At 56.9% G+C, this 13,410-nt stretch overlaps 8 protein-coding genes across 8 annotated transcripts; 4 read left to right on the top strand and 4 right to left on the bottom strand.

Moving 5' to 3' along the window:
• Positions 1 to 39: 39 nt before the first annotated feature.
• On the top strand, positions 40 to 2,971 carry Malapachy_4048 (hypothetical protein; the record flags this gene model as incomplete). Its single annotated transcript, XM_018138503.1, has 8 exons — positions 40 to 228; positions 255 to 366; positions 393 to 586; positions 612 to 2,006; positions 2,033 to 2,359; positions 2,385 to 2,626; positions 2,664 to 2,897; positions 2,929 to 2,971. 8 exons carry the CDS (start codon positions 40 to 42, stop codon positions 2,969 to 2,971), a joined length of 2,736 nt encoding a protein of 911 aa, XP_017991846.1.
• Positions 2,972 to 3,121: 150 nt separating this feature from the next.
• Positions 3,122 to 4,954, top strand: Malapachy_4030 (trna nucleotidyltransferase; the record flags this gene model as incomplete). Its single annotated transcript, XM_018138485.1, has 1 exon — positions 3,122 to 4,954. One exon carries the CDS (start codon positions 3,122 to 3,124, stop codon positions 4,952 to 4,954), a length of 1,833 nt encoding a protein of 610 aa, XP_017992080.1.
• Positions 4,955 to 4,971: 17 nt separating this feature from the next.
• Malapachy_4013 (mitogen-activated protein kinase) lies at positions 4,972 to 6,203 on the bottom strand (the record flags this gene model as incomplete). Its single annotated transcript, XM_018138469.1, has 2 exons — positions 4,972 to 6,124; positions 6,154 to 6,203. 2 exons carry the CDS (start codon positions 6,201 to 6,203, stop codon positions 4,972 to 4,974), a joined length of 1,203 nt encoding a protein of 400 aa, XP_017991789.1.
• Positions 6,204 to 6,497: 294 nt separating this feature from the next.
• Positions 6,498 to 7,805, bottom strand: Malapachy_4011 (udp-galactose transporter; the record flags this gene model as incomplete). The annotated part of the gene is made up of 3 exons (XM_018138467.1): positions 6,498 to 6,662; positions 6,692 to 7,683; positions 7,715 to 7,805. 3 exons carry the CDS (start codon positions 7,803 to 7,805, stop codon positions 6,498 to 6,500), a joined length of 1,248 nt encoding a protein of 415 aa, XP_017991978.1.
• A 148-nt stretch (positions 7,806 to 7,953) lies between these two features.
• Positions 7,954 to 9,491, bottom strand: Malapachy_4039 (hypothetical protein; the record flags this gene model as incomplete). The annotated part of the gene is made up of 4 exons (XM_018138494.1): positions 7,954 to 8,045; positions 8,079 to 9,222; positions 9,251 to 9,333; positions 9,368 to 9,491. 4 exons carry the CDS (start codon positions 9,489 to 9,491, stop codon positions 7,954 to 7,956), a joined length of 1,443 nt encoding a protein of 480 aa, XP_017992084.1.
• Positions 9,492 to 9,690: 199 nt separating this feature from the next.
• On the top strand, positions 9,691 to 10,553 carry Malapachy_4026 (hypothetical protein; the record flags this gene model as incomplete). Its single annotated transcript, XM_018138482.1, has 5 exons — positions 9,691 to 9,713; positions 9,742 to 9,998; positions 10,026 to 10,247; positions 10,274 to 10,504; positions 10,546 to 10,553. 5 exons carry the CDS (start codon positions 9,691 to 9,693, stop codon positions 10,551 to 10,553), a joined length of 741 nt encoding a protein of 246 aa, XP_017991596.1.
• A 140-nt stretch (positions 10,554 to 10,693) lies between these two features.
• Malapachy_4038 (hypothetical protein) lies at positions 10,694 to 12,391 on the bottom strand (the record flags this gene model as incomplete). Its single annotated transcript, XM_018138493.1, has 1 exon — positions 10,694 to 12,391. The coding sequence occupies one exon, from the start codon at positions 12,389 to 12,391 to the stop codon at positions 10,694 to 10,696; it is 1,698 nt and encodes a 565-aa protein (XP_017992083.1).
• A 138-nt stretch (positions 12,392 to 12,529) lies between these two features.
• Malapachy_4027 (cyclophilin-like protein) lies at positions 12,530 to 13,372 on the top strand (the record flags this gene model as incomplete). Its single annotated transcript, XM_018138483.1, has 3 exons — positions 12,530 to 12,844; positions 12,871 to 12,930; positions 12,956 to 13,372. The coding sequence occupies 3 exons, from the start codon at positions 12,530 to 12,532 to the stop codon at positions 13,370 to 13,372; spliced, it is 792 nt and encodes a 263-aa protein (XP_017991552.1).
• Positions 13,373 to 13,410: the final 38 nt, after the last annotated feature.

Genomic DNA, 13,410 nt, shown 5'->3' with positions numbered 1-13,410 from the left:
ATAGCGCCACGATCGATCTCTTGCCTCTTCGCTGTGTCGATGCAACGTGCCAGTGCACCATATACCCTGACGGCGCTCGCATCACAGGCGATCCCTCCGCTGCCTACGGCCAATGACTCGCCGGCCGCATTGGGACGTACTGTGCGCTGCATCGATGTGCTGGACAATCGGGCGTACATTGCCACGAGCGATGGCATGCTGCATACCTTTACATGGACGTCGCCTGGTGTACGTGGCTGTGTGCTAACATGCAGGATGCATGGCAGTTTGAGCAAAGTGTGACGCTCTCGAAAGCAGGCAAGCCTGTCGAGCGCATGTTGGTCCTAGCGCTGGGCCACGAACGGCCGATCCTAGCTGCGCTGTGTGGTACGTGCGTGACCGACTCACCGCAGAACATACTCTGCATTTCCTGGACGCGGCCACGCTGCAGCATATGACCTCCCTCTTCCCTCCCTTACGTGGCACTCTTCAAGTCGTGCTTGACGATGCCATCCCACGGTCAGGGCCAGAGGTGGATCTGTGCATTATCAAACGCCAATCGGTCTTTGTCGTGACACTCACAGTGCATGGCTATCACAAGGTCCAGGTACGTGCGCTGCTTCTTACAGTAGGAATGGCCATTGCCTCGTGATGTTTTTATTGCGACGCGGTACAGGCACGTTATGTGCTTCGCTACCTCGTCCGAGTATGGCCTGATTGATCTTGCGACGGGTCAAGGGACCCCCGTCGGCCTCCCCATCTCGCAAAGCACGACCATAGGGTCTGCCCGCACGCGGCCCAGCATTGCAGCCATCCCAGCGCAGGTCGATCAGCCTCCGTGCTTTCTGATTACCTCGCATTCCGAGTCGGGCACCCTAGGCGCGTTCCTCCAATGGGACGGCGAGCCCACAGCGCAGTTGATTGAGTGGCCATCGCATCCACGCACCGTCGTGGTCTCGTATCCATACGTATGTGCCCTTCTTCGCGACGATGTCATACATATCCACCAAGCGCCAACGTGGCGTCATGTCCAAACGATCCCTGTGGACGCCTCGTTAGCGCCGCGCTTCCTTTGCACTGTAGCGCCAGTGTCGTCCCTCCTTCCTTCACGACCTGGCCTGCCTACGCAGCCTGTACCGGTAGGCGATGGACCTTTCAAGCACCTTCCGCCCTCCTCCTGTGCCGCATGGGCGCCTGTCTCTGTTCTATTTGCCGGTAAACAGGCGGTGTATGCGCTCTCGCTACATACCCCTGGCAGTCAGGTACTGCTGCTTGCCCATGCTGAGCAATGGCGAGAAGCTGCACAGTGTCTGTCGCTGCCTACGCTGACCACCGACGAAGAACGGGCTGCGGCGTTGCTGGTGGGCTGGCACCACCTATCTCAAGCGAGGTTCACAGCCGCTGTGCCTTGGCTCCTCCATGGGCATTTGGATGTGCGTTGTTTGCTGGCCATGGATCCAGCCTCGCGGACCTCTACGTCGCACGCCCTTGTTCCGGCATGCCTTGCTGGTGTATGGCGTACGCTTCCCTCGTCTTGGGATGCATTGCTCGATGCAAACCTTCGACGGAACTACGTGCCGGACCTTGCCATGGACGACGACGTCTTGGTCACACTGCGCCATCGGCTTGCGCAGCGTGCAATGGCTATGGTGGACGCTGTGCTAGCGGCAGCCCCGCCGTCAGATCCGGCTGTGTCGACGGCGTACATGACGCGTGCATTGTTTCGCGATGCTTGCGCCCCCGTTGACTCCTTCACGGCATACTTATCAGCTTGTGATTGTGAGCAGATTGCGCCGCTGTGTCGTGCGTACCGACGCTATGCACTCCTAGCGCGAGCCTGCGAAGCACAAGGGCACCTGACGAAAGCCATGTCGATCACGCAGGACGTGATCGATGGCCATCTCTCTGATCCTGTAGATACGCTTACATTGGACGACGTAGTCCGCATGGCGCCTGGTATGCCGGCGGATCAACGTGTCAATGTGGGTGTATGGCTCACAAAGCATGCGCCTCAGCGTGGCTTAGAGGTATGTCAACTTTCTACTCACCTCAGTACCTCATGACTGTGGACTTCCATGGTATTTCCTCTACACAGGCCCATGCAGTCCTGCAGGCGATGGATGCCGAAGCGGCGCGACGACTACTCGAGCACATGGTGCTTTCGAGCGATGCACCGGATCCCATGCTGTATACAGAGCTTGCCCAGCGGCTGCTGGCAGAGAGTCACGAGACGGATCGTACGTCTCTCTTTCGACTCCCCACGACAGCGCCCTCGCTCGCCAAGGCTATGCTGCTGGTAGAGTACTCGCCTGTGTTTGGCGAGGCGCATCTTGAGACTTTCAGCACCTTTGCCTCTGTGCGTTCCGTTCTTCTTGGCAAGGTACGTTCTCTACTTCTTACGTTAGGCGGGACGACATCACGAAGCACTGTCCACGTTGGCGGCGATCTCGACAGAGCCTTCCTTGCACGATCAGTTTTGCATGTATGGACGTGTATGTGGCCCTGGCATCGCGCGTGATTGGGTAGCGACACCGGATCTGGCGGCATATGCGCCTCTTCTCTCGGCTCACCGTATTACCAAGCTCCCTTTCTCTGCCACGAGACAGTTACGACACGATTTGTACAAAATCTATCTTCACGATGCCAGGTACGTCCCGCCCGCGCCCCACTGACATATGCTCTAGACCTTCGGCCGTTGCCTGCGCTTCCTACCTGCTAAATACGTACGCCGATGACTTTGATCTGGTAGACGATGTCCTCCGGCCCTTGCCTGCGACGTGGGCCGTCCAGGACCTGGTCCCCTTCCTCGAGCGGTCTCTTCGCTCGCACGACCATGCGCGTCGCTTCGCTGAAGTCGAAAAAGCGGTAGCTTTTCGTCTCCAATTGCAAGCCTCCGCGTCGTATCTACGCACAGCTCGGTATGTGCATGCATGCAAACTTACGTGGTAGCTCCCTTGGTGGCGTGCTGGTCGAGCGCGAGAGCATGGAATAGTGTATGACATAGCGATCTAGCCACGTGGTGAAGGACTTGCACCTCGCTTGCGACGTGCGCGCCTCTGCTGACACCAGGCACGATTGCATGCGCCTTGGCTTGGGTGCTGTTCATCGAGCGTGTGTGCGGCCTGTTCTCTATCGGTGTGTCATGACAGCCACACCAAGTCTTTCGCTTACGCAGCATGAACAATGGCTATGTACACTGCTTGACGATACCTGTCGCTGGATGACAGCGACGAACCCTTCTATTGACGTGGACGGCACAGCTCATCGCTTTCGCGATATGGCCCGGCCAAGCTCTTCTCCTACCCTTGCATGCGAGGCCCGCGTGGCTGGTGGGTGGGTCCGTGACAAGCTCCTGGGCTTGCCGTCGCATGACCTCGATATCTCCTTGTCGACGCTCACTGGCCACCACTTTGCTTTGTTTCTGCGCGAGTACCTACAGAGCGATGCGTTTGGCACGACATCGCTTGCGCAGGCTATGGACAAGCAGTGGTCGCGCGAAGAGAGTATTAGTCACATCGGCAAGATCGCCGCGAATCCAGAGCAAAGCAAAAACTTGGAGACGGCCACAGCGCGTGTACTTGGCCTGGATTTGGACTTTGTCAATCTGCGGAAAGAGGAGTACGAGGGCACAAGTCGGATTCCTGTCATGTCGTTCGGGACACCCTTCGAAGATGCGATGCGGCGTGACATTACTGTGAATGCGATGTTTTACAATGTTCACACACATCGTGTCGAAGACTGGACGGAGCATGGGTGGGAAGATTTGCAGGCAGGGCTGGTCCGAACTCCCTTGGAGCCCGTATCGACATTCCGTGATGATCCACTGCGTATTTTGCGGTGCGTTCGGTTTGCGAGCCGATTTCATTACCGCATTCACGAGGATATTCGGGCAACGTTGCGTGGGCAAGCGCATGGCGCGCAGTCGTCGGAAGAAGCACAGGCCACGGCCCAAGAGTTGCGGGATGCGCTCACATGCAAAGTCAGTCGTGAGCGGTTTGGCATCGAAGTGGACAAGATGCTGTCCGGCCGCGATCCCTTGCATGCGCTGGAACTGCTGACAGAGTTGGAGCTTTACCGTGCCGTCTTCCTACCGCCTCCTCCGCACGACGAAACACTCTATCTCTCGCACGATCAGGGCACGAGCAATGAAGGGCCTCTCCCTGCTCTCTCCCCCCAGGCCATGCTTCGTGTCGCTGCGTGCTTGCACGGCATTCTCCACCAATGTGGCCCGTACGCGGACCTTTGGCGTCGTATGCCTCGTGACTGGGTCGATGCATTCACTACGTCCGAACATGCTGCTCCGATGCAGCGTCTACTATGGTATGCTGTCGCTTTGTTGCCACTACAGCATATCTACTATCGCGAGAAGAAAAAGGCCGTATGGGCGGGCGTCTTGACCATCGCCAGTGGCCTGAAGCTGGGGAATCGGACGACCAAAGACCCGGTATTGCATCTTCATACAGCCGCGCAGCTACTTTCACGTCCATCCCTCGACCGATTCCAACCTGCTCCAATGACGACGAGGCGATCAACCATCGGGTTGTTGCTGCGCCATGCGAGCATTACCAACCCCACACTGTATGTGGAGCTGTCCATGACGCTGCTCTTTGCCATGCTCAGTGACTTGGCGCCGTACTGCCACGACGGCCCTTTGGACATTGTGCAAGCTGAACGCATTGTCGACGAATTTGCCACGTTCTGGACGTATGTCGCGGATGAAGAGCTGGCCCAGTTTGCGTCGGCCAAGCCGTTGCTGGATGGTCGTCAAGTGGCGGACGTATTGGGGTGCGAAAAACATCTGATTAGCCGGATTCAACCCTATGTATTTGCCTGGCAAATGGACCATATGGACCACCATGCCTCCCATGCCGAGCATCAGGCCGCCTGCATCGCTGATTTGAAGCATGCATGGGACCAAGGGTACATGGTGCCTGAAGAGGAGCGACAGCGCTTCGATAAGCGCCAGAAAAAATAGAGATCGTCAGCCCAAGCCTAGGCGCGCGATGATCGTAACGCATACCGCTGCCCGTCTTCCCACAGGGCCTGACGATGCACATCAATGGTCGCCGCTTTGGGCGCTTGGAAAAGGAACGTCGTCGGATCGAGCGTGGGTGCGGAGGGCTCATCACCTGGGTCGTGGTAGGGCGCGACAAACGGGTGCTCTAAGCATTCCTCCACTGTCATTCGTGCCTGGGGGTCCATAGCCACTGTGCGCGTAAGGAAATCCAAAGCTTCTGGTCGGATCTCTGGAAGAAGCGTGTACCATGGCTTGGACGCGCGCCATGGCAAAGCGCGGACGTAGTCCAATGCGCGCTGTGAGCACTGGGACGCAATGGCCTCGACAGACGATGTGCCCAGCACGTCCAGAATCAGTGACATTTGATGATGGTAGTCCTTGCCAGGGAACAAAGGCTCGCCACATAGCATTTCATACAACGTACATCCCACCGACCAAATATCCACAGCCTTCGTATACGACTTGCTGGACAGCATGATTTCCGGCGCACGGTACCAGCGCGTTGCGACGTACTCTGTAAGTTGCATATCCCGAACCTGTGTACCTGGACGCCCAATATCGCGCGCTAGCCCGAAATCGCAAATTTTCAAGTCGCAGTTGGCGTTGACCAACAGATTGCTTGGCTTGATATCGCGATGCAGCACGCCGGCGGCATGGATGGGTTTCAAGCCCCGCAGAATTTGATAGGTAAAGTATTGAGCATGGTCATAGCTTAGTGCCTGTGTACGAAGCACGCGGTACAAATCGGTATCCATCATTTCTTGGACCAAGTACACATCTTGGTAGCTGAATCGGTCGCCGGGGATCACAACGTCCAAAAGCTTAATGATGTTCTCGCACGCACTATGCTCGTGGAAGAAACGGAGAAGGCGTAGTTCACGAAGCGTACGAATGGCGAGCAGCTGGTGCTCAAACGGCGCGACACGCTTGATCGCCACACGTACGCCCGACGTTCGATGCAGGGCAGAAAACACCACGCCGTAGCCACCTTCGCCAATGATGGATTCGATATGGTATTTGCGCCCAATATCGTCACGAGCCTTACGAATCACCGCCATTCGACGGTCTTCCTTGCGTGTTTCTGTTCGCTGGGCCAATTCACGCAAGTGCTGCACACTGATGCCCCCGCTGGATCATTAGGAGAGAGTGGTACCTACCGATGGACGTCCATCCGCACAGGCTCTTCCATCTTTTGCACCGTCGCCATAATGACGAGGCGTAACAAACGTCCATCGTATCCGCTTTTGTACTAGGCTGGCCTCATGGCTGCCACAAAGAAGTCAAGGGCTACAACGGCCCGTTTGTCACGATCAATGTACGACACCTCCACCTTCAAAGACAATGAAGGCGTGAGCGTAGCGCACGGGCCGCTCGTCGCGCCAACGAAGGGACCGGGCCAGCGAATGCGGTGCTGGCGTCTCCCAATCACAGAACGGCATCAGTACATGTGGTAGCGACTATGGCATGCCTATCCATTCCACTACACAACACGCTTATAGACTCACTGCGCCTTGGCTCGAGCAGCCGCGGCTGATTGGCGCTGCTTTTGTCGCATCTCAATAAACAGGCCAGAGAAGACAATTGCCACACCGACCCATTGCAACGAGCGAAGGTGGTGCTTGTATACGAGAATGGATAACAGCATCGTAAACAGTTTGCGTGTAACCTGGCTGTGAGTACACGTGGCATACATACCGTAATGGAGACCAGCGTCAAACTGCCAAAGCGCTCCAGCGTTTCGAAAATCGCAATCTGGCCCGCGGCCCCTGCCAAGGCATAGAGAAGCACATCACGCGCGGCATCGGGGTGACGCAAGAGAAACTGGACCCCCGATACGACCTGTGGTGTCCATGTCATAGTCGGATGCGAGAGACCAGCAGTAATGACCTGGGCCACCCAGTGGGGATGCAGCCATGACGCCAGGTGCATCCGCATATGGGTCATTGCATACGTAACAATGCCTTCCGGAAGGAGCAGCGCTGTGACCATATAGGACGCAGACATCGCATTCATCACCAGCATCATCTGCGTACCTGACACAAGCGGCCCATACGTCTCAAAGACCTCGTCTTGTGTACTGTTGGTAGCACCATCCAGCAGCAAATGAATGCCCAAAAGTGTCATGCCCAGCACGCTATTGCCCTTAGGTCCCTTGACCGCTTTCTTCTTACCGAGCGCCATGAACATCCACACACCCAGCGTCACAAGAAAAACAACCACATATTTGTAGGCAGCAAAGTGGCGGCGGTACAGCAACACATTCATCAAGAGTACAGGAACCAACTTGCTAGACTTGGCCAGTGTGATCGCCGGGAACGACAAGTGACGCAGCGCGACAATACTCAGCCAGGACGCCGTCGATTGCAGTGCCGACACCAGCAAATACTGCTGCCACAAAGGTGACACATACTTACGCAGGCCCCGAAGTGGCTCGTTCGCTTTCCGCTTTCCACGGGCGACCAACGCCTGTTGGCAGCCTGTGGGAGTAAGCACGTCGAGGCCCAGATGGCCCAAGAGACCGCGGCCCTGCGACGGTATGCCGCGACGGCGGTATAGCAGGTATAAAGAGGCTGCTAAGCAGGAGCAGAGTGCCTGAATACCATTCAACAGGACACCATACTCGAACCGCTCATCCTCGTTGAAAGGGTCCAAAGGATCGTCGCCCGACTTGTACACGGTAGTTGTGACTGATTGCGTGAGGATAACAGATATACATACTCTTCTCTTGGAGCAGACCCCATACCAAGAACATCGTATAAATCGAGATCGCGCACAGCGCGAGCTGCACGACACCATTGCGAGCTGTCATGGTAGCACAGTCCGACCAGCGCATGGGCCTGCGTGTCGGCACGCGACTAGCGCACGTTGCCAGGCACACACGCCTTGGTTGATCACGTGGCTCTATGTGATGATACACGTGCGTGTCGTTCCTCGTGGAGAGCTAGAGGGCTTTTCTACTACATCAACGAGGTACGCAGGCTACGTTCAAACACTTTCATGTTGCCGTTGCTCTCCACCAGCTTGGCCATGAATACTTCATCGTTGGGGACTGATAGGTTAGCCATAGTTGACAAACACGTACTTGTCCAAATAGCACGCTCCCGGTGCAACAGTTGGAGAATGGAGGCAGCCTCCTTTTGGTCGAGTGGGGAACTCACATCCGTCACAGCAAACTGCGCGGCTTGAGCATGTGCCAAGTGGGTATCCTGCAAAGGCGTGTACGCATTTGGCTCCTGCACACGCGCAGCAGCGCGGCGGCAGTGCACCATGTGCATCAGACGGTCCCACGGCACACTTCCATCGGTGCTGGACGTCGCCTCACGCAACGCTGTCAGTAGCTCCGCCGAGGGAGGGAACGAGGCATGCGACGTGCTCATAGCCGTGAGCACAGCGCCGCGCTGCACACCTTCTCCTGGCGCAGGGGCTACGCACAAGTTGAGCAAGGCTCGAGGCAATGCCAACTCGTACGCCTGCAGGGGAGCAAAGTCAGGATCGCGATACTCGGACGTGCTAAACAGGGCCTGGACATCATCCACAGCGACCAGGAACGGCACTTGCGTCTGCTTGGCGAGTGTCCGCACTACATGCTCCAGAGCCAACTGGCGAATATGCGGCGGTACACTCTCCTGCAGAGCCTCCTTTAACACCTTGTCAAGTGGTGTCTGGTCCTCCCACACATGCGATTCAGAGAGACGCAGGGCGGCTCCTTTCACGTGGCTCAGGAGGCTGCCATTCACTTTAAGAAGAGACTGCATCATTGCCTGTGCCAACTCTGGCTGCAAGTACGTGCCAAGCTGAGACGAGTACAAGTACGGCGACGAAGAGTTGATCCAATCAACCGCCCGAGGCACGTACAAGACAACCCATTTGGACTCCAAAGCGTGGGCCACCGCTTGGAGTAGGTACGTAGACTTGCCACAGCCTGGGTCACCCACCAGCATGCGGCGTGGCACGGTCGTCGTCACTTCCTTGGCCTCCTCCAACGAGCGAATCAAGCTCTGTGTGGCACTACGCACCACAGTACGAGGCCGGGGCTGTGTGGCTTGCTTGCGCGCCAGTTCGCGCGGAAGGCCAAACGTTTCGAACGCTGATAGCGTACGCTTCGACCAGGCCAGCGGCTCACCCACCTCCGCTTCGACGACGGCGCCAGCGTTCAGCGTCATCAGATCCGACATGTCCGCTGCACGTTGGTAGTGCTGCGTAGCCTTCGTCAACTGACCCGATGTCTTGCTGGTAAGTCACATAAATACATACGTCCACACCACCCTTACGCAGGCCACCCGTTCGGCGCTCGCCTGTCATGCCGCCGCGGCGCACAGCTACTTTCTTCTTCGGTGCTGCACAAGGTAAGAAAACTGTCTGTGTACGTACCTGCTTTGACGGCCGCTGTCACAGATGTAGAGGTGGCAAATGTGCGTGCTCCAGCATTCCATGCCAGGACCGAGCTACGTGCCGAGGCACGCAGCAGGCCATTCCCCATAGGTACAATGGGCATTGCAAACAAACCGACAGGCAAACAAACGCAGCCGAGGGACGACGAAAACGAGCAGGGAGCCAAGCTTCGTTCCGATTACGTAATTTCTTCGCCGACGTGGGTGGGGCCCACTGGTTTGTGGGCAGCGGCGCGGCGGCCCATGCAGACAGGCTGCGCTCGGTCGTGAGGCTGGCTCACTTGTAGGTGTGTTCGTGCCATCATGAGCTTTTTTAACCAGATCGGGTACGTGGTGTGCTTTCTTACGGCATAGTCGCTCTATGGGCATATCGCCCAAGTACAAAGGTCGGCATGGCCATCCTGCATCGCTGGAACAGACGTTTGATGCGGCTATGCCAGAGGCGTACATGGGGCAGGCGCCTGCCACTTCGCTGCCTCCTACCGTCGCAGCGCCCAAACCGCTGTACTTGTGTCAGCCGTTTGTGCGAAGTACGCTGATCAAAGGGTCCTTCCGTACGATTGTGGCGCTGCCTAAATATGTGAATCCGTACGAGTGGATTGCCGTTAATTGTACGTCTTGCTGTCTGCTTATTCTAGTGTTTGACCTCTTCCACAACCTTAATCAGTTCTGCGGTGTAATTGCGGAGACATGCACGCCGCATAACTTCCCGACCATGTCAGCTGGCGTGGGTCTACATTATACGTGGGTCGATGTCCATCGCAAGCCTATTCATTTGCCTGCGGCGCAGTACATCGACTTTGTCATGACATGGATCGGCCAGCTTTTAAATGATGAAGCGGTCTTCCCTACCAAGCCCTGTATGTCGTCATTTGTCTGACCTTAGCACGCGATTTCCCCCCTACATTCATGACCACAGCCAAGCAAATGTACAAACAAATGCTGCGTATCTTTGCTCACATATACCATGCACACTTCCCACTGCTTCTTCACCTGAGCTGTGAAGGCCATGTCAATTCGCTCTTTGCTCACTTTATTGTGTTTGGCAAAGAGTTCCAACTCTTTGATTTCCGCGAGTTCAAAGGACATGGCGACCCCGCGTTGGGCTTGCCCGCGTGTATGGGCGGTGTAGGCGGACCTGATCACCCTGCGATGGAGACCGATGAGCTCAAAGATATGGCTGCCGCTCCGATAGGGCCCCATGGCGAGCCGCTGCCGTACCCCGGCGTGTGTGACTTGATCGAGCGATGGGTCGAACGTGGCATCTTACCGCGTGAGGTCCTACTATGACATCACTACCGTCTATTTACGATGGTGGCACAGACCGCTTCTTGCGAGGTCGCGATGACCACTCTTGATCGCCCACGCGGTCCCATGTTTTCTCCGGCTCATCGAGTGTCGTATCGAGCACGTCGACCTTGCGGGCCTTCTTCGTGTCCGACTCACTGTAGTGAGTCCGTGGCGAATAGGGCAACTTATCGTCGTCCGAGGTGCCACCGTTGCGGCTCGTAGCTCGGCCATACTCACTCTTCTTCCAAAAGATGGGCTTCTGACTGCGAACGACATTGCGCATCGGCTTCACAAAGGCGCCTAAGTTCAAGGCTCGCTCGCCATCTTCATCATTCTCCTTGTCATAGTAGTACCAACATTCCAATGGATTGCCTCGCGTATCTTTGCCAGGTCGCTGGATCACGCCAAACATCGGCTTGCTTTGCAGCTCTTCTTCCAGGCGTTCATGCCAGGCTTGGCGTGCAATGTTCGGCCAGCGACTGTCGTCGCCTGTGTACCAGTGACGGATCTGCTCGCCATGCGCAGGCGACCGCTTCGCTACGTCGTCACTTAGAATCCGGCGTGATGACGGACTAAAAGCCGCAGCGCGAGCGCCTGCCTCGCCACGAAGCATGCCAGGGTTGGACGCCAGCACACTGCGAACAGCTTCCGACGCGGAAATCGTCGCTGTGCGATGGAACACAATGGCGCCAGCAAGTAGGCCCGCCAAGTCGTAGGTAGGCGCCAATCGCTCCACCAAGTGACGTGCGAGATCCATGTAAGCAGGCACAGAGAACTCGGCGCCCGGCTTGGGGACGGTATCGGTAGTGGTATCTTTCTTTGCAGGAAGTGTCGGAGAGAGCGGAGCTTCTTCCAAAGGCGCAGCAGCGGAGGGTGTAGGCGACGACATGCGCTCCATGCCAGGGCTCGACGCAGGCACCACCATGGGTGCCGACATCGGCAAGTCATCTAGACGTGGCGGACTGGATGGCACATCCACAGGCGCTGGTGAGGGAGCTCGTTGCACCATTTTCTTTACAGGCGAGAGAACTGTAGCAACTGGGCGGGGCGGTGGCATGACCACGGCGGTAGAGCGAGGGACTTGCACAGCGAGTTTCGCCCCGAAAAAGTCCATTTCATTTTCTCCTGTGTTGAGTCGCACGACTTGCCCAGCACGATGGCGCTTGCCTTGGACAACCACGCCATTTTGTCCGAGAATGCGCATGACAAAGGTGCCGATCGGCGTCGCATCACCTGTGGGCGAAGAAAAAGGAACCCAGCGCACGAGAGCGTGCAAGCGACTGGCATGTTTGGCGGATGGGGGCAGGCAGACAAATGCAAGTGGCTGTGAGCCAATAAACGACAAAGCATGAGATGCCAAGGTCGGGGCCCGTTGAGGCTCTTTGCATCGGCCAATGACGAAGGTGTGTGTGTAGTCCAACGAGAGCGAGAACGTCGCCTCATCAGGCACAGTAATCACCATCGGCTGGATGGTCTCTTTTACAGCCATGGTCGGTGCGCGTGCAGGCTTAACAGGCGAGCCAGATTGTGTCGGCGCTGTGTCGGAAGGGCCCTTGGATGGCCATGTCATACGTGTGGGCGACGAGGGCGGCGGTGTCGCGAGTGTGTGCGATGGCATCTCCACCTCCTTTGTCTTGCCATGGCTGGGCGAGGATAGGATATCATGATCCGACGACGGGGCTGGCGTCGCCAGCCGGGTGCGTTGGCTCAGCATGGTGGAGTGGCAAGAGGCACTGCAGCGCGCGTCGCGACGCGCTGGGTCGACGCGTGCACGCGCGCGTGCCGTTCCTCTCGGCCTACACGCGACACGCGGACTACGTGCATGTCTTCGTCAGCCTCCACCATCTGTGCCATGACGGCGACGTCTGCATCGCCGCCGGCGCCTGAGAACGAGACAGAGCCTCGTACAGAGGCAGCGCCGGCTGTTCGTACGGAAGAGGAAGAGTCTGAACTTGGTGCAAAGGAAGAAGAGCGTCGGAAAAAGGACGCAGCGGCTGCTGCGCTCACGCTAGAAATCGTCGGTGATCTGCCTCATGCGGACGTCAAGCCGCCGGAGAATGTCCTGTTTGTTTGCAAGCTGAATCCTGTAACGCGCAGTGAGGACTTGGAACTTATCTTTTCGCGGTTCGGTAAGATTTGCAGCTGTGAAGTGATCAAAGACAAAAAGGTATGTGGGTATAGCACTTACCGAAGACGGGCGATAGTTTGCAGTACGCCTTCATCGAGTTTGAGGAGCGAGCCTCCGCTGAACAGGTACGTTGGATGTATCTCACACTAGGCCTATACCAAAATGCAAAATGTCTTGATTGACGATCGCCGGATTTGGGTGGATTTCTCCCAAAGTGTCTCTAAACTACATGGCGTGTGGGTCAAGCAGCGCACAGGCAAAGCACCCTCGAGCCATACGAAGCCCAGCTCGTCCCACCGTTCTTATGATCGAAGGCAGGAAGATACGCGCCATCGCGATTATCGGTCACGTCGATACGATGAAGACGATCGTCGCCGTAATCATCGCTCGCATCGATATGAGGACCGTGATCGCTCGCGACAAAGGTATGAGGACCGTGGCCATCGGCATGACTCTTATGAGCGGCGGTACCGGTCTCGGGATGATCGGTCACGCTACGATGATGATCGACAAGATCGCCACCACCGCCGTGCAGACCGTGAAACTTCGCCCCGTAGAGAATCATAGTGTGACACAGATCGGGGCCCGATTTGTATGCGAGGCAC

The sequence above is a fragment of the Malassezia pachydermatis genome (genome assembly GCF_001278385.1).
Source record: "Malassezia pachydermatis strain CBS 1879 chromosome Unknown scaffold4, whole genome shotgun sequence".
Classification (NCBI taxonomy): Eukaryota; Fungi; Basidiomycota; class Malasseziomycetes; order Malasseziales; family Malasseziaceae; genus Malassezia; species Malassezia pachydermatis.
The sequence above is the reverse complement of the archived record's forward strand: the minus strand, read 5'-3'. Positions and strand labels throughout refer to the sequence as shown.